The 24,803-nt window shown below is 57.9% G+C and overlaps 1 protein-coding gene across 10 annotated transcripts; it reads left to right on the top strand.

Annotated features, from left to right (window-relative positions):
* Nucleotides 1–1,053: 1,053 nt before the first annotated feature.
* FBF1 (Fas binding factor 1) lies at nt 1,054–24,023 on the top strand. Of its 10 annotated transcripts, XR_006815914.1 has the most exons (33): nt 1,058–1,147; nt 1,655–1,740; nt 2,266–2,293; nt 3,416–3,457; nt 4,289–4,454; nt 5,682–5,775; nt 6,765–6,825; nt 7,593–7,643; nt 9,281–9,422; nt 9,880–9,957; nt 10,534–10,653; nt 10,963–11,101; nt 11,238–11,371; nt 11,608–11,766; nt 11,961–12,060; nt 13,130–13,591; nt 14,920–15,018; nt 15,359–15,447; nt 15,616–15,674; nt 16,483–16,638; nt 16,762–16,862; nt 16,990–17,196; nt 17,863–17,970; nt 18,078–18,217; nt 18,304–18,422; nt 19,204–19,326; nt 19,412–19,597; nt 20,020–20,196; nt 20,299–20,436; nt 20,527–20,644; nt 21,838–21,947; nt 22,578–22,786; nt 23,517–24,023. XR_006815914.1 is itself a non-coding variant. In XM_045984773.1 (32 exons), exons 5-32 carry the CDS (start codon nt 4,352–4,354, stop codon nt 22,659–22,661), a joined length of 3,657 nt encoding a protein of 1,218 aa, XP_045840729.1. In that variant the 5' UTR covers nt 1,054–1,121; nt 1,655–1,740; nt 2,266–2,293; nt 3,416–3,457; nt 4,289–4,351; the 3' UTR covers nt 22,662–24,023. The 10 variants fall into 10 exon arrangements, 9 of the variants coding, with proteins under 9 accessions (XP_045840729.1, XP_045840731.1, XP_045840736.1 ...); XM_045984773.1 differs by having other exon boundaries at nt 1,054–1,121; nt 22,578–24,023; XM_045984774.1 differs by having other exon boundaries at nt 13,133–13,591; nt 22,578–24,023.
* Nucleotides 24,024–24,803: the final 780 nt, after the last annotated feature.

Genomic DNA, 24,803 nt, shown 5'->3' with positions numbered 1-24,803 from the left:
AGCAGGGGGCCCACCATGCGGAACTTGATGCGAGGACCCTGGGATCATGACCTGAACCGACTGAGCCGCCCGCCCCCCCCCCCCCCCCAGTTTTGATTTTCACAATTGAGCCGGTAGGTCGCAGCCACTTCCCTAAGCTTTGAGGTGTGGGACACATAATTGCTCAAGGTTTCACAAGTCAGTTTTCCAATCTTAATACATTCCTCATGCCCCACCCCCGCCACCCGGCCAAGGGTCAGCCTTCGGAGGAGGTACTGGAACCCAGGTCCTGGCAGTCCCCGGGGCCGGCGAGAGGAAGAAACCCAATGGCCTCGAAGCCGGTCGCCCTTCTCCCCAAGTGGCGTGGAGGCAGCTCCTAGCAACACGCCCGGCCGCGAACGGAGGTTAACGGCCGTGGCGGGGCACTCTGGGAAATGTAGTTTTTCTCAGCGTCCCCTGCTCCTTTGGTTCTGGTCCATGAACAGACCGAGGACTACAACTCCCAGGATGCCTCGCGCCTCGCCTTTCTCTAGAACTCCGAGAGATTGAGAGATTGGCGTCTCCGGGGCTCCGGCGCGCCAGGCCAGAGCGAGTTGGGCTCGAGTGGGGTCTCACCGGCGGCTATGGCTAGCGGCTGCGCCTCCGCGGGGAATGGCGCGTAACCCGGGAGATTTCTGGGGCTGGGAGGGGAGTAGGCCGCGCTCGGGGTTGAGCTGGGATGGGCGCGCGGAGGGGGTGACGCAGGAGGGGCGCGGACCCTGGGGATCTAAAGGGTGACCCGGAAAGGCCCTTGCTAAGGATTTTTAAATGCCTGGCACGGACCTGGCTGAGCAGATGCGATGACGCGATGGTACCCCGTGGCACTTTGGGCCTTCGCAAACTTCTGAGCGGTTCCCCCGGCCTGGGAGGCTGGGTCGGAAACCCTAGGAGATGGCAGAAGCTCTCAGATGTGATGTGAGACAGAAACTTTGTGTCTGACTTGTAGGTCGTGAAAATTGCCGTAAAAAGAAAGAGAAACACAAACATTCAGAGTGACCCCTGTAAGTAATCCCAGATGAATTTTGCATTCTATTAACAGGACCTGCAACACCAGACAAACAGAGATGAGCCCCTCTGACTCCTTTCCTCCGAGGCATGGGAAGGTCGGTCTTGGTGATGCTCAGGTCGGGTAAGGAGACAGTGACAGTCTGAGTCAAACCCTCGGCTGTTAATGGATTAAGTCGGCTTTACAGTTAGCGTGAAGGGGACATTTTCCACCATCGGTGAAAATAGTTTCAACGAGTAAAACCAGTGCTCACATCCACTCTTTGTGCTGAATGCACAAATGCGGTCGTGGGTGTTGCCTGGGATTCCGCATGGGCTCCGCATGGGCCATCGTGCCGGCACCCACCTTTCTGAGGTGGGTACCTACCATCTCCTGCATCCTCTTTCCGGGTAGGACTTGAGGACCAATGCACTTTACGTGAGTGATCTCCAGGCCTCGGAAAGCTCGTTAAGTCACCCAGAGCACTTTGCTTCTCATCTAAGTAGCTCTCCCTATCAGGAATTTTTAATTTATGGAACTAGATTTTAAACTCTTGAAGGGGTAAAGTGAGAGAAACTTTGATGGGCCTTGGACCCAAGCACTGTTAAAGCTACATCATTTTTAAGCAACCACTTGAATTTTCTTCATTAGGGAGAATGAGCCTGATGCGGGCAGAATTCAGATGAGCTGGACAGCGCTGTGAACAAGCTACAAGCAGCTCCCAGAGCCTCAAGATGGTAGGCAGAATGCAGACTCTCACCCCTGCTCATACCCCCACAATCTTGACTGCCTGGAGAGCTTTAGGGGCTGGGTGACAAGGACCAGGATGTGGTCCCTAGAGAAGAATGATGAGAGGTCGAGGTAGAATTGATACCAGACTTATTATACTCTGAGCCAGAAGCAGTCTGTGTCCCTTGCTGGTGCTGAGAAGTCAGGGACACCGAGGAGGGGAAAACCTTCCCAGTCGTGTTATCTCTTGCCTTGGGAGGGTTTGCAGGTGGCATCTGGAAATCAGGGAAGAGGAGAGACTTCTGCCCCCGCGATGGCGCCCACAGTGGTGTCCACAGCTGGGCCGTTTCCGTGCTCTGAGTCTATTCTCAGAGACTCTGGGAAAGTATAAAGAGCTTCTGTCTCTAAATGCCGTTGGTGCTCCTTTTCCTCTGGTGACCTGGCAAAACGCACAACAATTTATTCTGTATTCTCGGGTTCAGCCATGTTCACTGTTCTGATTTTGTTAATGTGATTTGTTTTTCCAATGTTAGGCACCAAAAACCAAGAAGGGGTTGAAAGGTAAGTGGAAAAATCGCATATCACCCTTAAGGCAAAAATAATACCCCATCATTCATCCAAAAATAACCTAGACATGTCTGTATCTAAATGTTCTTTTTTTTAAATTTATTTTTTACTTCATTTATTTATTTTTTAAATTTTTTATTTTTATTTTATTTATTTTATTTTTTAATTTATTTTTTACTTTTTATTTTATTTATTATTTATTTATTATTATTTTATTTATTTGACAGAGATCACAAGTAGGCAGAGAGGCAGGCAGAGAGAGGGGGAAGCAGGCTTCCCGCTGAGCCGAGAGCCCGATGTGGGGCTCGATCCCAGGACCCTGAGATCATGACCTGAGCCGAAGGCAGAGGCTTTAACCCACTGAGCCACCCAAGCGCCCCTGTATCTAAATGTTCTTGACATGAGTCTTGCCAGTTTCACCCATAATTGCACAGGAAGCTTTGGTCTTCATAGGGGACTCCCTGTGCTGCCTGTTGGCCCTCAGAGTAATCCAGGAATCAATAGGGGCGGGGCCCCGGGGGAAAAAGTCCTTGTCAGGCTCCGTATCAAGAAGTATACAGTTGGCATTGAGGACAGTAAAGGCACTTCAGCTGGGTGCAAAACCTCATTTAGTACTTGTACTTTGGGTTACCCCCATGTCCCCCCCTTCGGAAAGCGGCCAAGGAGGTGGGCCTCCAGACCAGTACTGGGGGAGGAGGAGGGGGAGGTCTCAGACGGAAGGGCATGAGGATGCTATTGGCACAAAAGAAGCTTGTGTGTGCCTAGAAATCTTGGACGCTTTTCCCAAAGAAGCACATGGGGCTTTATTCAGAGTCTGGGAGACTGGCTTGTTGGCCAGTGTGTCCCATAGAATGCAGGTTCTCCTGAAAAGGCTCACCGTTACCCTTTCAGAGAGTTGTTTTCCGTTTCTACCCTGGGGTCCTTCGACAAGGCATTGTGATCTGTTGCCAGAGAGTTGGGAAATGTCTCATGGTTAACCCAGAGCTGGGTCCCAGTCCCAGCATCTGAGTGCTCTGGTGGTAAAGAGTCTGGAATTGGGAGGAGGTCTCAGGTCATGAGGCTTGTGAAGGACTTTCTTTCCTCCTGAAGTCTTGACGGTTTTTCTCTTTGGTCTAGGCTCCATTGATGATGTCCTTGGTGACCTCTTAGGGGATGAGAGTAAGTGCTCCTTCCGCAGAATCCCCTGATTTAGGCTTGTTCTTTTTTTTTTTTTTTTTTTTAAGATTTATTATTTATTTGAGAGAGACATCAAGAGAGGGGCGGGTAGCAGAGGGAGAGGCAGAGAGAGAAACCCAAGCAGGACCCCTCCCTGAGCGCAGAGCCTGATTCGGGGCTTGATCTCATGACCCAGAGATCATGGCCTGAACAGAAATCAAGAGTTGAACGCTTCACCAGTGGAACCATCCAGGTGCCCCTCATTTTTTTTTTTTTATTAAAGATTTTATTTATCTGACAGAGAGAGACCGTGAGAGAGGGAACATAAGCACAGGGAGTGGGAGAGGGAGAAGCAGGCTTCCTGCAAAGGAGGGAGCCCGATGCAGGGCTCGATTCCACACCCTGGGATCATGACCTGAGCCGAAGGCAGAGACCTAACGACCGAGCCACCCAGGCACCCCTCATTTTTTTTTTTAAGATTTTATTTATTTATTTGACAGAGAGGGAGATCACAAGTAGGCAGGGAGGCAGGCAGAGAGAGGAGGAAGCAGGCTCTCCGTGGAGCAGAGAGCCCGATGCAGGGCTCAATCCCAGGACCCCGGGATCATGACCCGAGCCGAAGGCAGCGGCTTAACCCACTGAGCCACCCAGGCGCCCCCATTTTTTTTTTTAATTGAAATCTTATTCACAGAAAATTCACTCTTTTCAAGGGGACAATTCACTGGCTTTTAGTATGTTTACAAAGTTACATAATTATCACCGCGATCTAATAAGCAGTCACTCCTGTTGTCCCTTCCCACAACCCTAGACAGCCACGTTCCCTCCCTGTTCTAGACACATCGTACGAGATGGAATCACTCCACACGTGGCTTTTGTACCTGACTTTGTTCACTCATCATGATGTCCTCATGGTTCGCCCACACTGAGCCGCTCCTGCCTTCGTTCCTTCCTGTGGCTGGACCGTCTTCCAGTGTGTGGCTGGACGACCCACTCATCACAGGTGCTGGACACCTGGGTGGTTTCCACACCTGGGCAGGGCTCTTAGGAGTGATGCTCTCAGGAACGTGCAAGTACACGTTTCTGTGTGGCCATACGTTCCCAGGTCTTCTGAGGGCATATCCTGAGGGATGGAATCATTTTTTTTTTAAAGATTATTTATTTATTTATTTGACAGAGAGAGAGAGATCACAAGTAGGCAGAGAGACAGGCAGAGAGTGAGAGGGAAGCAGGCTCCCTGCTAAGCAGAGAGCCGGATGTGGGACTCAATCCCAGGATTCTGGGATCATGACCCGAGCTGAAGGCGGTAGCTTAAACCACTGAGCCACCCAGGCGCCCGGGATGGAATCATTTATATGGCAACTCTGTGGTTAACTTTCGGTGGCACCACCAGACCGTTGTCCACAGCAGCCGCACCATTTTGCTTTCCCACCAGCAGCGTGGGAGGGTTCGAGTCTCCACCTGCCCTGCGGCACTCGCTGATTTTCTGTCTTTTTGGTCAGGCCCGCCCTCATGTGGGCAGATACGGTTGCATGGCATTGTGGGGTTTTTTTTCATCTCTTTAAATTTAAATTCAACTGATTAACATCCAGAGTATTTTTCCTTTCAGAGGTGAAGGTCAGTGACTCTCCAGTAACACCCAGTGCTCATTCCTTCACGTGGGCTCCTCATGCCCGGCACCCAGCCCGCCCCCCCGCCAACCCCTGCCCTCTCGTGGTGGTTCGAATGTCCAATTCCCCAGTGACCAATGACACTGAGCGTCTTTTTCATGGGTGTATTGGCCATTTGTGTATCTTCTTTGGAGAAAGGTCTCTCCAGATCCTTTTTTAAAATTGGGTTGTCTTTTTACTGTTGAGTTGTAGGAGTTTCTACATGTTCTGGATATGGTGCGTGTTCCTCTCTGCTGTACCGAGGAGCAGGGCTCCCAGGGCGTGGAGAGCTCACTGGGGGCGGCTGGGCTGAGGCTTCCCCAACCTGGCCCAGAAGAACCCACGGAGCCTGGGCCTTGTGTTCCAGCCGAGAGCTCTGGGTGCTGGAAGCGGGTCTTTCTTCCTGCCCTTCATGGGTGCTGTGGGCTTGGACTCCTCGGTGGGCCTGCACTGGCATTTAGGGTGAACCTCCTAGGAGAAGGTTTTTCTGGGAGAGCTTGCTGGGGAACGTCCAGTCTTCTTCATCTGACTCCCGTTCGCTAGCCAAATGGCATCATTTCTGTTCTCTTCTCTTTTCCCAGTGACCCTACCTGAGGAGCCTGTGAAACTAGCTTCGCGTGCCCGAGACGCCACAGGGGTGGGCCAGGCGCTCCCTTCTTCCAGGGCTAGAACGAAGTAAGAGCAGGCCTGGCTTGAGTGACTATGACCCCTTCAGTCCAAATACTGTGACCTCCTCACACTCCCCGCTTCCCACCTGCTGTGTGCCCCGCTCCTGCTCTCCGGTGTCTCTCCCTTCGCTCCGCCCCTCGGCCTCGAAGGAATCTGAGGAGTGGAAAGCCGGCTGACCAGGGCTCAGAAGTCCTGGCTGCCAGTCCTGCCGATGCTCCTTACTGTGTGATCTTGGATGATTCCCGAACCTCTCTGAGCGTCAGTGTTCTCAACCCCAGAATAAGAGAATTGGCCTAGATCCGCGGCTTTCAGGTTCTTCTTCCAAAGTGCTCCTGACATTTGAGAGGAAGTTTTGTGAGTGCTCTGCTCTCCGCCTTCATCTTGGCCAACACAGTTCTGTTTCTCTCTCTCTCTCTCTGGTTTTTTTTGTGTTTTTTTTTTTTTTGAAGATTTTATTTATTTATTTGAAAGAAAGAGCACACAAGCAGGGGGAGCAGCAGGCTGGGGGAGAAGCAGACTCCCTGCCAGGCAAGGAGCCCGATGCAGAGACCCCAGGATCCTGGGATCATGATCTGAGTCGAAGGCAGATGCTTAACTGACTGAGCCACCCAGGAGTCTCTCTGTTTTTCTCTCTTATCTGTTGTCTTTAACACTTGTTTTTCCATCTTGGGGTTATTTTTGTCCTTTTGATACAGTCCATCTCCAGTGTTAAAATAGTCTCAGGCGTCCCGCATGGCGATCAGATGGGTCTGTCGTTACGCTGTGCTCCCCATATGGGTTTAGCAGATTGTTTTTAATGTTTTTAAAGGTCCTCTGCTGCTTTAAAAAATAATGGAAAATCTCTGCATTCGGTGGCCTGTGAAATTCCTTTAAGCAACTCTGCCCCTCTTTCCTGGAGAAGCCTTCCAGGTTCCCCGGCGCTGTCTGAGCCGCCTTCCTTTCTCGGACTCAGTGCCCTGGGGAGGCAAGAGGGTACCGATTGTGCCTCTTCGCAGGTCCCTGCTGGAGGACTATGGCTTCGGCACCACAGCGGGCCTCACAGGACCCGACGCTGAGGTGAGCCTGGGCCACCCTGCTCCCCACCCACCCTCTCCCCTGACCCCAGAAGCGGTGACATGGGGGTGGCGGCTGGGAATGGCTCACACAAAGTTTTACAAGTTTTGCGACGCCAGTGTGTTCTTTTTATTTATTTACTTTGAGATTTTGTTTATTTATTTGACAGAGAGAGACGTAGAGAGGGAACACAAGCAGGGGGAGTGGGAGAGGGAGAAGCAGCCTTCCTGCCGAGCAGGGAGCCAGACGTGGGGCTCGATCCCAGGACTTTGGGATCATGAGCTGAAGGCAGATGCTTAACAAATGAGCCACCCAAGTGCCCCGCCAGTGTGTTCTTAAAAGAGTACCCAAGGGCCGCCAAGTGGACCCAGATGTGAACCCAACGGGCTTTTCCTTCCTCGCGGTGGGATGAGCTGGGAAGTGGAGCTCCCAGGAAGTCTCGGGTGTTGCCCCTTATAACTGTGCTGCCCCCAGTAAGCTGCCCGGCTGTCCGCTTGCATAGTTGGCAAGTGGCATAGCGATGGCCTGTCGTGGAAGGGTTCTTTCCGCTGAGGAGGGACGGAAGGTGGCAGTGCTTTCTGGGTCTCCACACATGGGTAGGTTTGACGTCTGGGGACACTTCAGTCCCGGCGGAAGGCAGGACCTCCCGGTCCCTATTGGCCAGGCTCTGCCGCGGCTGAGCCCTCTGCCGTCGCAGAAGCAGGAGAACAAGGAGCCAGAGCTTCACTGGGCCTCAGCTAACATGTGTCCTTGCCGTCCCGCGGACTTAGGTGTCCGACGTCTCAGAGGCGGACCCGCAGACTTTGCTCCAGACGATGAAGGTACGGAACCAGCTTTGCACGGTTCTGGGAGTGGGTGCGGGCGGTGGGAATGTTCTGTGCCAAGCCTTCCCCGTCCCTCGCATGTTTCCCTTTACAACTGGTGTTCCTGAGCCCGTCCTAGTCGAGAGACGAGCTCATCCGTGAGCTGCCGCCCTTCGTGTCCTTCTGGATAGAAATCCACTTTCCTGGTGGCTGGAGATCCAGCACTGGGAGCCATGGTCACGCACCAGGCTCCAGGTGCGGTGGGGCTGACTCCCACCCAGAGACACAACCGCACGGAGGGAAAAGAAGGAGAGACTGTCTGCTCTAAAGCTGCTGCTTTTTTTTTTTTTTTTCAAAGATTTTATTTATTTATTTGACAGAGATCACAAGTAGGCAGGGTGGGGGAGAAGCAGGCTCCCCGCTGAACAGAGAGCCCCATGCAGGGCTCGATCCCAGGACCCTGAGATCATGACCTGAGCCAAAGGTAGAGGCTTAACCCACTGAGCCACCCAGGCACCCCTCAAAGGCTGCTGCTTAACTGTTCCTGTGTTTCTCTTCACATCCCCTGCCAAGGCCCCCTCAGTCCCGCTGTGCTCTCATCGGATCAAGCCCCAAGCTAAGCTTGGGAATGGAATTTTAAGACGTAAATTCTGTAGAGTTTATAAGATAATCCCCCAGGGCTCAGGTGGCCTACCCAGGGTCTGAAACCTTAAGTCACCTTGACTTCCCCCGCCCTCCCGCCCAGCAGCACCCTCCCGCCTGACCTCCTGCTGCTCGTCCCTCTTATTAACTCTTGGTCCCAGGCCAAGGCCGAGGGCTTGCTTTCAGCCTTGGGTTGGGGGGGCGTGGGAAGGGAGCGCTAAAGAATTGGAGTCTGTTCCCTTCTGGGCTCCATATTCAGCCTTTTTAACCTCATCTTGAAATCATTCTTCCCCTGGGGCCCGCCTGTCGGCTCCCCTGGCCACAGCCCTCCTCCAGTCACTGAGCTGCTGGTGGTGACTTCAGGTCTCCCGCTCCAGACCCATGAGCTGGGCCCCCACCCCCCCAGCGTGCTCGGCCTCCCTGTGGTCCAGTTTTCTTTCCCAACTCCCCTTTTTCCTGCACAGTTTCCCCTTTCCCCTGTGTTCGTCACACCTCTGCCCCTGGGATGCCAAGCGTCCTCCCAGATGGAAGTCCTCATCCCCTTGTGAGGGTCAACATTTGGCAAGTCTGTGCAGGGGAGGGTGGTGGCGGGAGGCTGACGGCCTTCCTCTGCTGGCCGGGTGCCTGGCCCTTTGTCACGGCCCAGCTGCTGTCCCTCTGGGAGTCTTCAATGCTGGGGTCCTGCTGTCTTGTTCCCACCGTGAAGAGAGGCCCCCCCCCCGCCACTTACTAAGCCCATGTGAGAAGCTGTGGTGACGGGTGCTGGTGACCCTGTTTGGAAGTGGCGTGGAGGTCCCACCCGAGCCCGGGCTCGTCTGCGACAGAGCCGGTGGAGAACCTTGTGCTTCGGCTCGGCCTCTCACGGTCAGGGTCAGTTCCCCACACCAGGTCCCCACTTGTCCCCCATGGACTATGGAAGCCGTATCACCACCAGGCCACTCGGAGCACAGGGGCATTCAGCAGCCCCTAGCTGAGCACCGCTCAGGAGTCCTCCCTCCCTCCCGCTTTTCCAGGACCTGGACGACATGGATGCGGATCTCCTAGGTCTGAAGAGGTCTAATCTGGCCTCTAGCAAAAGAGCTGCAAAGGGTCCTGGGAAAGAAGAGCTGCCCAGTCATCCCAAACCTGCCAGCATAGTGACAGCCAGTGAGAAAGGTGTGTGGGAGAGAGCTCCTTGAATCGAGGGACACTCTGGGGACCGGGAAGGTACTCAGAAGGGAGCTCTCATTCCTGTGGGTTTTCTCTGTCTGTGGTCGGGGAGGGGACAGCTTCCTCCCTCCCTAGTGTGATTCCAGGCCCTCTGAGTTCAACGTGGCAGCTCCCAGAGAAACCATCTGAGTTAAACTGGGGAATCTGGTGGGAGCCTGTGTACCTCCCGAGTCCATGACTCTGTTGGGGTGACATGTGATTGGGGGGCAGGGGGTGGCTCCAGACCACGTTTCCCTGGCAGAAGCCTGTTTGAGAATAGGGAGGTGTCCTCTCCACGGCCATGAGCACTCAGCCCCCCAGGGAGAAGGGCACGACATCCCAGGATCCCTCTGTCATGGTGTGACAGGACCTTGGCTGGGAGAGGCCCAAGCCTATGATGTTGCCTTCTGTTTGCTTCTCACAGGGGATGCTGTTCCCACCAAGAAGCCCCCTCCCTCTACCAGCAGCTTTGGGCATCAGTACAGAAAGTTTTCCTTCGAAGGTACGGTAGGCCCTGCGGTCACGGTTCTGGGACACTTTGGTTTTGAGAGTGGAGGATCCTGGGTGATGCTCACTTGCTTCCTGGGGCCAGGTTGCCGTGTGTGTCAGAGGAGGAGCAGACAGCCGGGGCCGCTGGTTCAGCTGGAATTCAGCTGGGCCACTGGAATTCAGGGAGGGACTGATGGTGTTGTGTTGGGTAGAGGAGATTTGGGTCAATTATTTGCAAGACTTTGAAGCCAGGCATCAACCTGAAGGTTTTATAAAGCATAAGAAGAATTCCCCTTCCTTTTCCAAATGCATGAAAATTTTACTTCACTTCTGATGCCTGGGGGACATTTCCAGAAGGCTGCACAGACAACAGAGTCCGGGGACTCCCAGGCAGGCCCAGGGCCGCTCCCCAGCTCCCTGTCTCCTTGCCAAGGCTGATGTGTGTCCTCTGGGTCCTGAGTGGCCTGTTAGTAGAGCAGCTAGAAATCTCCCTTAGAGTGATAGCCACCGCCCCCCCCAACACGGTGTAGGGCTTGTTTTCCTGAACAAAGCACGCAGTCTGACCTGTGCTTTCCCTTCTGGCCGTGAGACTTGGAAGATCCACTGGCAGGACTTCTCTCCGATGATGAGGAAGGAATCACCAAGAAGTCCCCTGAGACCGAGAGTAAAATGGCTTCTAGAAAGAGCCCGGCCCCAGTCAGAGATCAAGGTAGGGAGGGTCGGCTTGTTGCTCGTCCTGCGCAGAGGCAGTTGGCCCACCCAGAGACTCCGCCGGGCCGGGACCACAGGTCTCAGATCCTGGACCAAGAGATTAGCGGTGTCTCTGAACAAGGGGGTGGGGTGTGGGGGCCTGGGGTGGTGGGGGGTGTCGGATCCCGCGCGCAGACTAGACACGTGCACTGCTTGCGGTCACACCCAGAAGTCTGGGTCACAGAGAAGCACCCCCTCAACCCCTTCAGACGCCACAGTTGAGGGCGCGATGGGCCATGGGCGCTGTGCACTGTGTTCTGTCCTCTAGGTCCATCTGTCCCGCTCACTCCTGGGGACACCCCGATCCGAAAGAAAGAAGAAGTGCTGTTTGATGAGGAGGACGACGTCGTGGCTACCCTGGGGTTTGGAGACAGCCCCACAGCAGAAAGAAGGCAGACGGGCGACCAGTAAGGGTCCTTAGGAGCGGAGAAACCCAGCACATACGGCTGCCTGGGGCCCAGTGAAGAGCTAGAGGGCGGGCACGGCGCAGGCCCCCCGGCGCCCCCCACGTTCACGCATACCTGCGTGTGTCGCGTCCCACAGGGAAGGGCCCCGTCCCGCTCGCTCCAGGCTGGATGAGCTGCTGGGTCGGGGCACTGCCCCCAAACTCCTGGCCCGCCCGGGCACTGGGGAGCACAGGGAATTCAAGCTGGACAAGAAGTACCAGAGGCCCCAGGGTGAGGACGCTTGCGGGGCAGGGGCGGCGAGGTGGGGGGCTCCCAGACCACGCTCATACCGTAGCCCTAATGAGAAATACGCTTAAGCCGCAACACACGTTGTCGTAACTGGGGCAGAGGGCCCCGGAACGATCATGACCGTGTTCAGTGCTCTGTTATTTTTTCATTTTTGCGCGAGCAGATGTATAAATACATTGGTTGTGACTCACGGAATTATTTTCTTGACCTGCCAATAGGTAGTAGCCCACCGTTTGGAAAAGATCGCTCTAGACCAGTGTTTCTCAAAGTGTCGGCCCAGGGGCCAGCTGTTGAGAAGCGTTCTCACGGCCCGGGCAGCCCGCTGGCCTCCTCTAAAGGACGCCTGGGGCAGGACCCCGCCGGTGCCTTTTTCACAGGTGATGCCCGGCGTGCGGGATCCTGAGGCCTGGAGCTCACACCCCACGCTGCAGCCCTGTCTCCCCCACAGCAGCTTCACCCCTGCGCACTTGCTGACGCATCAAGCTAGCAACTCAGTCTTTTTAAACAGAGCTCTGCAGCCCCAGAAGCGTCAAATTCCCTTGCTCAAGATCACAGGCTTCTTCATTTCTAGACAAGGAAGATCCTTGGGGTGATGAGGACTTCACCTTTGGGGCCTATCAGCCCACCGTGGGCTCCAGCGAGGGCCGCCAGTCCCGCCGGCAGTCGGTCAGGTAAGCGGGGCCTGAAAAGAGCCTGGCCTTGGGAGCTGGTGCCCATCAGGAAGGAGGAGGGGCCCCAGGCTCCCGCATCCCGCCGACAGTCCTATTGGGGAACCAGGTGTACAAGGTCCAAGGGTGGCTCTTTGCGGGTGCTGAACCGGTGGCGAGGTCTGCCCAGTCCTGCCCATCCAGGCCCATTGAAAGAACAAGGAGGAGATGCCCCCCGCACTGCCTGGAATCCTTAGAGCCATAAACAGCTGAGGTCAGCCGACCTCACTGAAGGTCATTCAGTCTAAGGGTAGCGAGACCGTGAACTTCAGTGGCCTCTCCTGCCCGCCACCCGCTCCCCCAGAACAGCCCTGGGGTCCACCGTGACACCTGGCCGCAGGCTCATCCCTGTGCACAGCAAAACTTCCAGTTAGTGGTAGAATTTTCAGAATCTGGAGTTTTTCTCCCGGTGTACATTTTCAGTCTTGAAATAATTGAAATAATTTCAACCTGACTGAGGAGGTATAAGGGGGCGACGGAGAACTCCTTCCTGCGCTTCGCCCGCCATCTGCCCTTGTCGATGCCATGCCGTGTTGGCTTCGCCAGCCTCTTCCGAGCCAGGCAACCCTGCACACGCATTGCCATTTCTCCCAGTTCCAGTACGTTCTTCGACCTCAGAACACGCTGCCAGGGGCCAGTAACGCTTCTAGGCAGTGGCCAAATAAACGAACGCGGACGTTGTTGATGGGAAAACCTAAACCACTTGCTCTAGCTCATTGTTCTCTGGACGTGCCCATGGTGGTCGTTCGGTGCTGTTTGCTAGGGATGGACTTGTCCCCTGTTCACGTGGTGGAATTCAAGATGTCTGTGTTCGATGGCGTTCTACCCACAGCGCTCGGCTGGCCGCTGCGCCTGAGCTGGTGTGGGCACTGTGCTCGCTGGGCGGTGGCTGGCTGCACGGAGCCCCAGGGAACCTCTCACTCCTTCATGTGGGCCAGGGAGTCACCCCCGAGCCCCGGAGGGAAGGGCAGGTCGGGGGGCTCTTAGGATGGCTGCTTGCCCTGCCTTAGACCCCCTCTTCTCTGTCTTGAAGTAGGTTCTTAGCAGAAGGTGGTGCAGACACCAAGGGAGAACCAGGCTCCAAGCAGAGCACCCCAGCGGCCTCCAGCCCCACGCACCCCAGGAAGGGAGGAGCCGACTGGTTGGGCCTCAAGGATGACGACCTGCTCCCCCCCTCTCCCACCAGAGAGGCTCAGAGGGGAGGGGAGGCGCTCTCCACTCCTTCCATGCTCCCTTCCAAGAGCCGGCACTCAGCCCCAGCTGGACTGCCCTCCTCCTCTCTGGGGCCAAAGCCACCCACGGAGGGTACAGGTTTCCCTGCCAAAGCCAGCCAGGCTTCCCAGCTGGGAGCGTCTGAGGAGAGAGAGGAAGAGGATTGGCTGAGCCACGCCTTGTCCCGGAAGACGTCGCAAGGTCTGGCCAGGGAGGAGCACTCGGGGGCCTCCAGGGGCCAGAAGAACCTGGTGGGGGCAGTAGGAAGTCTCCCTTCCAGCAGGTACAGGCTTGGTCTCTTATCTAAGGGAGGGAAGGCCGGGCCAGGGTGTGGCGGCCAACCTTGCCCATCTTGGTGCCTCAGTCAGGAGTGGCGGCCTGCGCCGCCTCTTAGCTGTGCCTCTCTACCTCTCCGACACTACAGAGAGAGCGCCCCATCCTTGCCCCGGAGCAGACATGAGGGGATCGGGGTTGGGGGACTGTTGACACTCATACCCTGACTGCTGTGTGCACCAGGGCTGACTTGATCAGGTGGGGACAGCGGGTAATCTCATGTGACGAAGGCGCAGCTATCCTAGTGCCTCTGATCAAAGGCCCTGCCCACGGTGCCCTTGGGGTCCCAAAAGACCCCGTGTCCAAATTACTGGGGCCTCTGCTGCCCTGAGCTAAGGGACATGACACATGTTCGTGCTTTGAGGGAGTCCCAGAGAAGACAGTGGCTAAGGGGCGACTCCTGGGGAAAGCCACCGAGTGGCAATCCTGTGGGGCAGGACAGCGAGTGACCTCTGGGAGCAAGAGGGCAAGACTGGGATCGTCTGGAGGAAGTGGCAAGATGCCGTGTGGCCCGAGCAAGGAAGAGGTGAAGTAGGCAATTCTGTGACAGGCCGGGGACGTAATCCAGCCCCAGGGCTGAGGTGAATGAGGAGAGTAGCTTTTTTTTTTTTTTTTTTTTAAAGATTTTATTTATTTATTTGACAGAGAGAGAGAGATCACAAGTAGGCAGAGAGGCAGGCAGAGAGAGAGGAGGAAGCAGGCTCCCCGTGGAGCAGAGAGCCTGATGCGGGGCTCGATTCCAGGACCCTGAGATCATGACCTGAGCCGAAGGCAGCGGCTTAATCCACTGAGCCACCCAGGCGCCCCGAGGAGAGTAGCTTTGACCTCCACCTGAAACCAAGGGAAAAGCTTCCCTTTGGCTCTGAGAGCCAACCAAGGTGGGTGGGAACCACAGACAGCAAAAGAGAGGAGTCCAGAGGGAGCTGGGCCTGGCCAGAGAGTAAGCAGAGCCCCAGTCTAACTCAACAAAGCTATGTGGGCCAGAACAAGGCCTTGAACTTGAGCTTAACTCTGGTGTCTGCAAGGTGTGGATTGTTTTTCCTTAGACTGTCAACAGATGGTCCTTGCCATCCTCTGTGGTCCTGCGGCCAGGAAGGGTCCTGGAAGGCCAGGGGCTCAGACTTGGGAGGAGAATTCCCAGGATGGGATGATGGGAACAGGAGAGGCGCTGAGGGGACAAACGGCCAGGAGCTTCACACGCAGGCCTTGTCCCCGCCCAGCCATGTCCAGCCTAACCGGAACCTTCTGCCACCCTTGCTGTAACATTTACTTCCTCAGCCAACCTGTTCCCAGCACTCAGGTGTTCGAGCAAGCAGCCGCTGGAGGGCCGTTGGGAACAGCGGCGCAGAAGCTACCAACAAGGCCCGCCGCCTCGGGGTATGTCCACAGGGACCGGGGCGGGTGAAAAGCTGGGTTGGGCCTGCATGGGCCTCCCCTTAGAGACGAGGGGCAGCCGTGCTGGGCTCCGACTCGGCGGATCTGGCGTACGGTATTTGACACCTTGTATCGGGCCTACCCACCGAGGGGACCTGACGCTGGCCCCGTCTCCTTTATGCAGCCAAGTCCTCATTCTCAGTAAACAGCCAGCCACCAGGCCTTTCCAGTCAATTCTCTGAACCTTCACAGCCCATGCCAACCCTCTCCTGGCCTCCCTGTGTTCTACACAGCAGGCTGCTCACTTTGCCACTGCTGACCCCCGCAATCTCTGTGTCCTCAGGTCTCCTGTGACGTGGAACCAGCCTGCCTTGACCCTCCCTGGAGGTGACCCAGAGAGGGGGACAGCCCTCGGAGACCTCTGCAGCGCCGGTTGGTTTTCTGCTTTGTTTGTGCTTCCCCTCTTGGAGGGGAGGAGGCGCTGAGCTTCCTTTGGGGTCTGGGAAGACGAGTAGAGCCGGACTCCTGAAGTCACACGGACACACGCAACCTCCAGGCCTCGGAGGGCCTCCTGCTCACTTCTCTGCTGCTCATTTTCAGAGCCCGCACCTTGTGTCCCGAGCTCCCAGGAACACCCAGGGCCCCCTGTGCCCATCCAGGTAGGCAGGGCGGACACACAGGAACAGGCCTCGGGCCCACGGAGCTGCTCTCCAGTGCTCAGAGGCAACGGCCGTGGTTTGAGCCGACAGCCTGTGGGGCGTCGCGTGTCGGCGGGTCTGACGGCCCCCCCAGTGCTTCCCTCACCCTCCAGCCTCGCCACTGTCAGGCAGACGTGGCCGCTACTTTGCCAACTCCGGGAGGGAGGCAGAGGTTGGCATCTGTACGGGGGCAGCCAGGAATCCTCCAGTCAGAAAGCAGGGCCGCGGGTGTCCCGTTGTTCCGTCTAGAAAGCCGCCTCCATGGCTGCCGTCCTCCCCCCGCTGTGCCGCCTGTTCCCCAGGCGTGGGAGGCAGTCGCCTCTGGGCCTGGCCGGGAGGAGACCCTAGAGACTGAGCCCCAGGAACCCAGCAGCACCTTTGGAGGTGGTGGGCAGCGGGCAGCCTGCAGGAAGTAGAGAGGCGCCCCACGTCCGGACACGCGGCCCGGCCGAAGGAAGTTTCTGTCACAGCTGAGACGCTGCTGGGGCTCCGCTGCTGCCTCAGAATCTGGAACACCTGCTGCGGAGGATGTAGTCCTGAGGGAGGACGGGAGGGACAACGACCGCACAACTCCAAGGCCTCGGCCTCGGCCTCCTGGTGTCACGTCTCTGTCCCCATCTGCGGCCACAGATCAGGCGCAATGCCTGGTGTCACGTCTCTGTCCCCATCTGCGGCCACAGATCAGGCGCAGGGCCTGGGAGGGCCAGTGGTAGCTGCGCTCCGCGGAGTCCTTGTCCCGTACCTGGACCATCTCCCCCTCCTCCTCCAGCCCCTGCTCCCCGAGTCCCTGGTGCGGAGCCTGTTGCCGGGCTCAGAATACCAGAGGCAGCTCCTGGCCGCACAGGTGCAGCTGCGGGGCAGCACCGCCGAGCTCCAGGCCGACCTTCTGCAGAGCCAGGCCCGGCTGGCGGAGCTGGAGGCCCAGGTGAAGGACGGAGGAGCTCCGGGCTGCGGGGGGGGGGGGGGGGGGGGGGCAAGGCTGTGCGGCCTGGGGGGCTTCCCCAGGTGGCCCAGGGAGCCCACCTCCCCACCCTCCCGCCCTCTCCAGGTGCGGAAGCTGGAGCTGGAGCGGGCCCAGCAGCGGCTGTTGCTGGAGAGCCTGCAGCAGCGGCACCAGGCCGACCTGGAGCTCATCGAGAGTGCTCACAGGTGCCCACCGCTCCTCCCGCCCGGGCTTCCCGAGCCTCCGGGCGGGCCCTAGCCGATGTGCCCGGAGAGGCTCTTTGGCTATCTGCCCTCACCGTCTGAGCCCCACGGCTGTGTGTTTTGTTGGCAGAAGCCGTGTAAAGGTGCTAGAAACGTCATACCAGCAACGGGAAGAGCGGCTGCGGCGGGAGCACGAGGAGCTGGCGGCCCGCTGTCTGTCACAGTGCCAAGAAGCCGAGCAGGCCCGCGCCGAGCTCACAGCCCAGCACCAGCGGCGCTTGGCGGCTGCCATGCAAGAGAAGGACCAGGAGATGGAGCGGCTCCGGGAGCTGCAGCGGTGAGGGCGAGGCCCCGGGGGGCAGGCAGAGCCCGGCTGTCTTCGAGGATGGCCAGAGGAAGTCCATTCCCCGGCGACCCTGAGCCGTGGCTGAGCAGCAGAGGCGCGCCCCCTTCCCTTCCACGTGAGGACCGAGGCCAGGCACACTGCCCCATTGCCCGCCTTGGGTGGAGGGCCTACCCCTCCTCCAGCAGCGGCGCGGGCCTCCCTGAGGGCCCCACCCAGCTCAGCACAGGGCAAGGCCCTCGCCTGCTAGGGCCGAGTCTGGTAACTGACGGACCATGGAAGAGGTTCACACTCCTGCGCCTGGCGTGTCCATCCGGGCGCCCGTCTGGATGAAAACAAAACCAAGAAAGGGCGCGTAAAGGAGCCAGTCGGTGGGCAGAGCAGGCTGTTCCACACTTCTCAGATTGGCCAGACGAGAAAAGGCTACCTACACACTGGTCTTTTCTCTGACATCAAGTGTCTTTTGCTAAGTCACAGAAGGAGTCTCCCCGTTAGAATGGCTGTGGCATTCAGGTCCCAAGACACGCAAGGACGAGGAGCAGAGCAGAGGCAGTGCCTGGAGGAGAAGAGGAGGACGAGGAGGAAGGACAGCGAGAGCACTGACTGCCGAGCCCTCTCGCGTAGCTCAGCGCGCATGCTCACTGCCTCCCTTCCCATCAGGGCCTCCATCCTGGAGATGCGCCGCGACCACGAGGAGCAGCTGCAGCGCCTGAAGCTGCTGAAGGACCGAGAGATCGACGCGGTCACCAGCGCCACCTCCCACACGCGGTATGGGCGCCGTCCGGGTCCCACCCGCTCAAGTCACAGGGCTGAGGCCCCGAGGCCAGACTGACCCAGTCCCCCCCCCCCCCCCCCCCCCGCCCCGCCGGCCCCAGGTCCTTGAACGGCATCATCGAGCAGATGGAGAAGTTCTCCAGCAGCCTGCACGAGCTGTCCTCCCGCGTGGAGGCCTCGCACGCCACCACCGCCCAAGAGCGGGAGCTGGGGCTCCGGCAGCGTGACCAGCAGCTCCGAGGTACCAGGTGGGCCATGGGCTCCCCACCCTGCACCTCCATCCCACTGGGACGGCGGGCGGGCCCTGAGCGCCCCGTGGCCCCCCAGCGCTGCAGGAGAGGCTGGGCCAGCAGCAGCGGGACATGGAAGAGGAGAGGAGCCGGCTCCAAGAGGTCATCGGGAAGATGGAGGCGCGCCTGAATGAGCAGAGCCGGCTACTGGAGCAGGTGGGCCGCCCTCCCGCCGGCGGAGCCTGTCTCCCCAGCACCCCAGGGATGCCCCAATGCTTGCCTTCCCTCCCTTCCTGCGCAGGCCCGTCACATTCCTCCATCCACTGAAGCCTGTGCCCCCTGGGCTCTAAGAGATGCATTTTTGAACTCCTGCATATCCTTTCCTTCGTGCTGGGTTATGACGTGATACATTATACTGAAAAAATTAAAATACAGTTAGCAAATAGAAAATTAAAATTACTCATTGGCCAGAGCCACCGAGGGTCTCCTGTATCTCCCCGGACTTAGCATCAGATACAGGTGTGTTTGTGTCGTGAACCCTATGTATTCAGTGCTTCCTCTGATGACTTAATCCCCTGCCGCGGCCCAGGCACAATCAAGTTCCTAAGCTCATGCTAGCGTGGCCCCTAGTCCCCAGCACACACCGTTTCACACCTGCCCCTGCGGTGGACGGGAGATGGGCAGGCAGAGTGCTGCAGCTGGCATTTCGGGGACCAGGGCTGTGGCGGCTCTTCAGCCCTGTGGAGCGGCCCAGTGCGTCTCGGCGGTAGTGCTGAGCTCCTAGGCCTTGGTGTAGCTCATCCCAGCAGCTGGGCCCTGGGAGCCCGGCTAGGCACCTGTCCTCCTGCACCTCTCTCTAGAGGTGTTTGGGGCATAGTGTGGGAGAAGAGGAGGTGGGGGTGTATTGCCCAGCTCCCTGGGGCGCAGTCAGGCCCGACAGAGGGGGCGGGCGGAGCGTCCAGGGAACGTGTGTCCTCAGCCCTCACCTGGCCCCCAGGAGCGATGGCGGGTGAACGCTGAGCAGTCCCGGGCTGAGTCCACGCAGCGTGCTCTAGAAGAGCAGAGGAAGGTCATGGTCCAGCAGATCTCCATGGAGCGGGAGGAGCTGGAGAAGGCCAAGGTGAGTGCAGCCTCGCCGGGTACAGTGGTGACCCCTGCCACAAGCCTAAGGATGCTCACCCCGTGCCCTGGCCCCCTCGTCCCAGAGCGCCTTGCTGGAGGAGCAGAAGTCCGTCATGCACAAGTGTGGGGAGGAGCGGCGGCGCCTCGCGGCCGAGTGGGCTGAGTTCTATGCCCAGCAGAAGCTGAGTAAGGAGCGGGCCGAGCGTGAGGCGGAGAGGGCGCTGCAGGCAGACGCGCAGCGGGAGGGCACCCTCGTCAGCCTGGCCAAGGTAGGACCCCGAGCCTCCAGAGCAGCCGGGAGCTCAGCAGCCCTGCCCTGTCCTTCCCCGGCCCTCACTGCTCCTCCCTGGGGATGCATTCGCCTAGCAGAGAGCCTAGAGATAACAAGAGCGTAGAAATGAAAACAATAGCCATGTAATAACAACTTCCTTTGATGGTCCTAGATGCTTTATACACGTTCATCACGTTCCCCTGACTTAGATACTCTAGAAGCAAGGAGGCTGGGGTTCAGAAGAGTTGAGCCCCAGGGTGAGAGGCAGCCCTGAGGCTTGGCCCAGACCTCTCTGACCCATCCTGGAACCCCTTGCCCCACCGCCTCCCCCAGAGTCAGCGTGGATCAGAGCCACGGAAGGGGGGGAAGGGGGAGTTTGCTCCGGAGCGGGGAGCGTAGCCAAGGCCTTGCGGTCTCCAGGAGCAAGCGGAGCTAAAGATCAGGGCCAGCGAGCTCCGCGCCAAGGAAGAGCAGCTGGCGGCCGAGAGGGAGGCCGTGGAGCGGGAGCGCCAGGAGCTGAGGCTGGAGAAGGAGAGGGTCAGCGCCGCCGCCCTGCGCACCAGGCTGCAGGCCGAGGAGGTGGAGAGCATGAGCCAGGTGCCTGGCGGCTGGGCTCGGGGGGGGGGGGGGGGGGGGGGGTGTGTGTGCCCGCGCAGCCCCCCCACAGACCCGGCCACTTACCCCGTGGCCTCCCCGCAGGTGGCCTCGGAGAAGCTGGAGGAGGGGCAGCGGGCCCTGCGCGAGGCCCGGCAGGTGCAGCAGGAGCAACAGGCTCGGCTGCAGCTCGTCCAGGAGCAGCATGAGCGGCTGCGGCAGCAGGAGCAGCGCGTGCACCAGGCAAGCCCCCCCGGCTCTGGCCAGCCCCTCCGCCCCCTCCCACCTCCCGCCCTCACAGCCACATCCTTCTCTCTCCGGGGTCCGGGACAGGAGCATCTGAGTCTGGCCCAGCAGAGGCTGCGGCTGGACCACGTCCGACAGGACCTGCCCTCCAGCCCCGTGACGCTGCTCCCCAGGACCCAGGGCCCGGCAGCCTCCTGCCTGAGTGGTGAGTGGCTTCCAAAGGATGGGACGCGGGCTGGCCCGGCTGTCGGGGGCCAGTGCTCGGAGCGGCTTCCCTCCACTGGAGGTCGGGGCCTGTTAAAGTCCTCTCGCCAGTCCCTGGTTACACAAGCAACACGTTTGTTAGCGAAAACTAAGAGATAAGAGAGAGGAAAGCTGCTTTGAAAAACTTACTCTCAACCTCATTCTTTGACATTTGGGGGCATAGCGTTCTACACTGTGTGTATGTTTAAAAAAAAAAATCAAGATCATCTTAGTTGTTTTCTACCTTCATTTCTTTCATTCAGAAACATGCACATGCAACGTGTTTTCCTATCAGTAATTAAATATTTAACCATAATTCTTTTTTTTTTTAAGATTTTATTTATTCATTTGACAGAGATCACAAGTAGGCAGAGAGTCAGGCAGAGAGAGAGAGAGAGAGAGGGAAGCAGGCTCCCCACTGAATGGGGAGCCCAATGTGGGGCTTGATGCCAGGACCCTGGGATCATGACCTAAGCCAAAGGCAGAGGCTATAACCCACTGAGCCACCCAGGCCCCTGACATTTGACCATAATTCTTAATCAGCATCATTGTTCCGTTATGTTCCGTGTTTTTATTGATTCCCTACTGAGTGGGTATTTTTGTCACTAAGATCAACACCTCAGTGGAAGTAAGTGTATATATATATATATATATATATATATATCTACATATCTACACATATATATATATATCTATCTATATATCTACACCTTTGCCTGATTATTTCCCATGAGTAAATTCCTAGAATTGGACTTGCCAGGTAAGATCCCATGAGCATCTTCCTTTTTGTTTTTGTTTTTAACGATTTTATTTATCCATTTGACAGAGAAAGACACAGCGAGGGAGGGAACACAAGCAGGGGGAATGGGAGAGGGGGAAGCAGGCTTCCCGCAGAGCAGGGAGCCTGATGCAGGGGCAGTCCTACTACTCTGGGATCATGACCTGAGCTGCAGGCAGCCACTTAACAACTAAGCCACCCAGGCGCCACCCATGAGCATTTTCAAAGGCTTTTGAGAGTTGGTGGAAGTGCCCAGAAGGTTAGCCTGGCTGCTGCCACCACAATGGTAAAAGGCCCCAGGGATCAAGCTGAGGCTGTTCTGCTGTCCCCCCTACGCCACTGCCCCTGACCTCCTCCTCCGCCCCTGATCTTTGCAGCCATTGTGGCTCCTGCTCCCACCACGCCCCAGTGCAGCCAACCCCCCGCCAGCCTGGGCCCCTCGCACCTCCACGCCAAGCTGGTGCTGCTGAGGCACACGGCTGAGCAGGTGAGTGTCCCGAGCAGCCGGCGGCCCCAGCCTGAGCCGCCCACTGCCCCCTGGGACCCAGGGCTCCTCTCTTCCCACTGGTGGGAGGCAGGAAGGAGCCCACTCTGGCTCCAGGGAGGGCTGAGCACCCCCTATCCCGGAATAATGGGCAGACTGCCCACCGAGCATGTCTAAGACAACGTGCTCCAGGCCTGGTTCTGTGGGAAGCTACCTGCATGTATCATCTTGGTTGAGCCTCCCAGTAACCCTGTGATCGGAATGATAGGAGAGGTCACTTACAGAGCATTCTCTGGGTACCGGGCTCTGTGCTGAAAGCTGTTTGTGCAGTACGAGCCTCCCACCCCCGGCCCCGGTCCTATGGGCGGGTGATGTTATTATCCCCGGTTGAGAGACAGGCTTACAGAGGTGAAGTCATGCACTGACCAGGGGCCTCACCATGGCTGTGTCTCACTTCCGTGCCCCCACCACCCCCGCTGCATCCCAGAGCCAGGGAGCAAGTGGAGGGAGGGGCCCCAGTGATGGCTGCCTCCAGCTTGCCCGCAGTCCTGCGAGCCAGCATCCCTGTTCCCAGAAGTGGGTGCAGGAGGCATCCAGGGAGGGGGGCCCTGCTCACCCAGCTCTGCCTTTCAGGACCGTGACTTCTTGGAGAATGAGCAGTTCTTCCTGGAGACCCTGAAGAAAGCCTCCTACAATATGACATCCCATTCAGCCTGAAGGGCGCCCCCGGCTGCTCAGCGGAGGCCTCCAACCCTGGAAAGCTCTCCCCCAACAGCCGCCCTGGCTGCCGGCTCTGAGGAGGGAGTGCCCAGGGCCTGATTACAGCTCCTCCTGGGGACAGGGTGCGAGCACATCCTCTCTGCACACTCCAGCCTCTAGGGCCTGAGGACCAGTGGCCTCTGGGGAGATGTGATGCCGAGGGTGCCCCATGACCCAGCCAGCCACAGCCTCGGTTCTCCTCCCCCAGGCCCCTCCAGCTCAGATCCAAGGGCTCACTGGGCTCTGGGGGCCCCTCCCGTCCTCAGCAGGCAGGTGGCTGGGGGATGTTTTCTCCTGGGCCTCTTCTGAGGCAGGGGAGTATTTTTGAGAGACACCATGGGCAGGCTCCTAGCCTCCCTGTCTGAGAGGCCAACTGAGACAGCACGGACTTGCCTCCCTAACTGGGACACAGAGTCAGAGCACATGTTTTGAGGTGCCTTCTATCCTCCTGACCGAGGAGGCGAGTGGGGGCACAGAGGGGGTAAGGAGGGCGCCCTGCCCAGCCAGGTTTTACTTCGCAGTCTTGTGCTCTCAGGTTGGCTGGCAGAAAGTCCCCGCCTCCTTCCCAGTGAGCCCTCACAAACTCTGGTCTGTCGCTTCTTGTAACTAGGGCTTCCCAGAGGCAGGGATGGGCGTGACAGTGGGGTATGGTGAGGAACCAGTAGAGAGGCCTGCGAAGCCACAGCAGCTGGGGGCAAAGACAAGGGAGCCCCTGCCGCAGCTGGGGTGGGGGGTAGAGAGCCCTGGGGTCCCCATGGGGCCTTACCCAGACTGCTGCCCCTTGGGAGGGCGCCTTTGCCCTTCTCCCTGCAGGGGCACCAGGAGAGGGGCGGCGGCTTGGCAGTTGTCTCAGCAAACTGGAGGATGGATGGACTCCACTAACAGAACCACGGTCACTCCTAAAGCAGCTTCCCTCGGCCAGTGACTGGTTACCTTCCCCTGGAGGACAAAGGGCAGAGGAGGACGAGGCTGAGGGGTACCAGCAGGCAGCGTTCGTCTCTCTGCTCCTTCAGAACAGCTTTCAGAAGGATCTTCATTTACCAGCAATTTCCAGCCTTCGTCTTGGACCCATTAAATTGGTGTATTCTTAGCGACTGGATTGTTAGAACTTGCCGGGACTCCTGGGAGTTTATGCTTATTTCTTAGACGGGTTCCCCTGTAGCATCATTACTGCTGTGAAGCTGGCTGGTGCCAGGACCTTCCAGAATCGCTGCGCTGACTTCTATCCTACAGGCCAGAAGAGAATGATGGTCAGCCCTACCTCATATGAGGGGACAGAGGCTCGGGGAGATTAAACCGTCTGCCCAAGGTGACAGCAAATAGCGGGGCCTCTTCTTGGGGGCAGATTCCAAAGTCCCAGGGTCTCAGCCACCTAATTCCGCTGCCTCCTTCCAGAAGACCGTGCTGCACACTGAGCCCTTGTGGGGTACGAGATCTCCAAGCTGCTGCTCAGGGCGGTGCCTCCACTGGGGAGGGAAGCATCAATGTCCCATTAGAAACGTCATGAAGCTGGGAATTCAGCTTGGTCTCTCCACAGACACCTAGAGGAGTTACCCCTGGGTGAAGAGCTGCAGGGCTGTAAGCATGGGCACAGCCTGGCAGGAGCTGGCATTGACTTAGTCCCCTGACAGAGGAGACACCTGGCAAGAAGACCCATAGGGGCGGGCTTGGTCTTCCAGACAAAGAGAAATGAGTGTAGAATTAGGAAGCCAGGCTGTATGGCCTCGTTTACCTTCAGGGCAGTGGGTACGCACTCACTCTTAAACGGTGAACCTCTATTTGCGCTTCAGAACCCGCATCCAAGCTGTGGACACATAGGCGGGTCAGAACTGCTTGCAGGGGTGCTGGGGAGACTGAGGACAGCACTCCTGGGGGTGGCAGCCAGGCGTCATGGAGACGTGATCCCACGGGACCTGATGTCTAGCATGGAGGGTCAGGAAGGAAGAGGTGTGGAGGAGGACCCCCAGATTCCTGGCTTGGACAACCAGCCCCTGACATTAAGGTGTGGGAGGTAGCTTACTTCTCTCCTTCCATCAACTTTTACCCCAGCCCGCAGACTAGAGGGCTACACATGTGTATCTGCTGCTCCTTCTCCCTTCA

Source organism: Meles meles, chromosome 18, assembly GCF_922984935.1.
Source record: "Meles meles chromosome 18, mMelMel3.1 paternal haplotype, whole genome shotgun sequence".
NCBI lineage: Eukaryota > Metazoa > Chordata > Mammalia > Carnivora > Mustelidae > Meles > Meles meles.
Note: the sequence above shows the minus strand (reverse complement) of the source record. Positions and strands in the feature narration are given on the sequence as shown.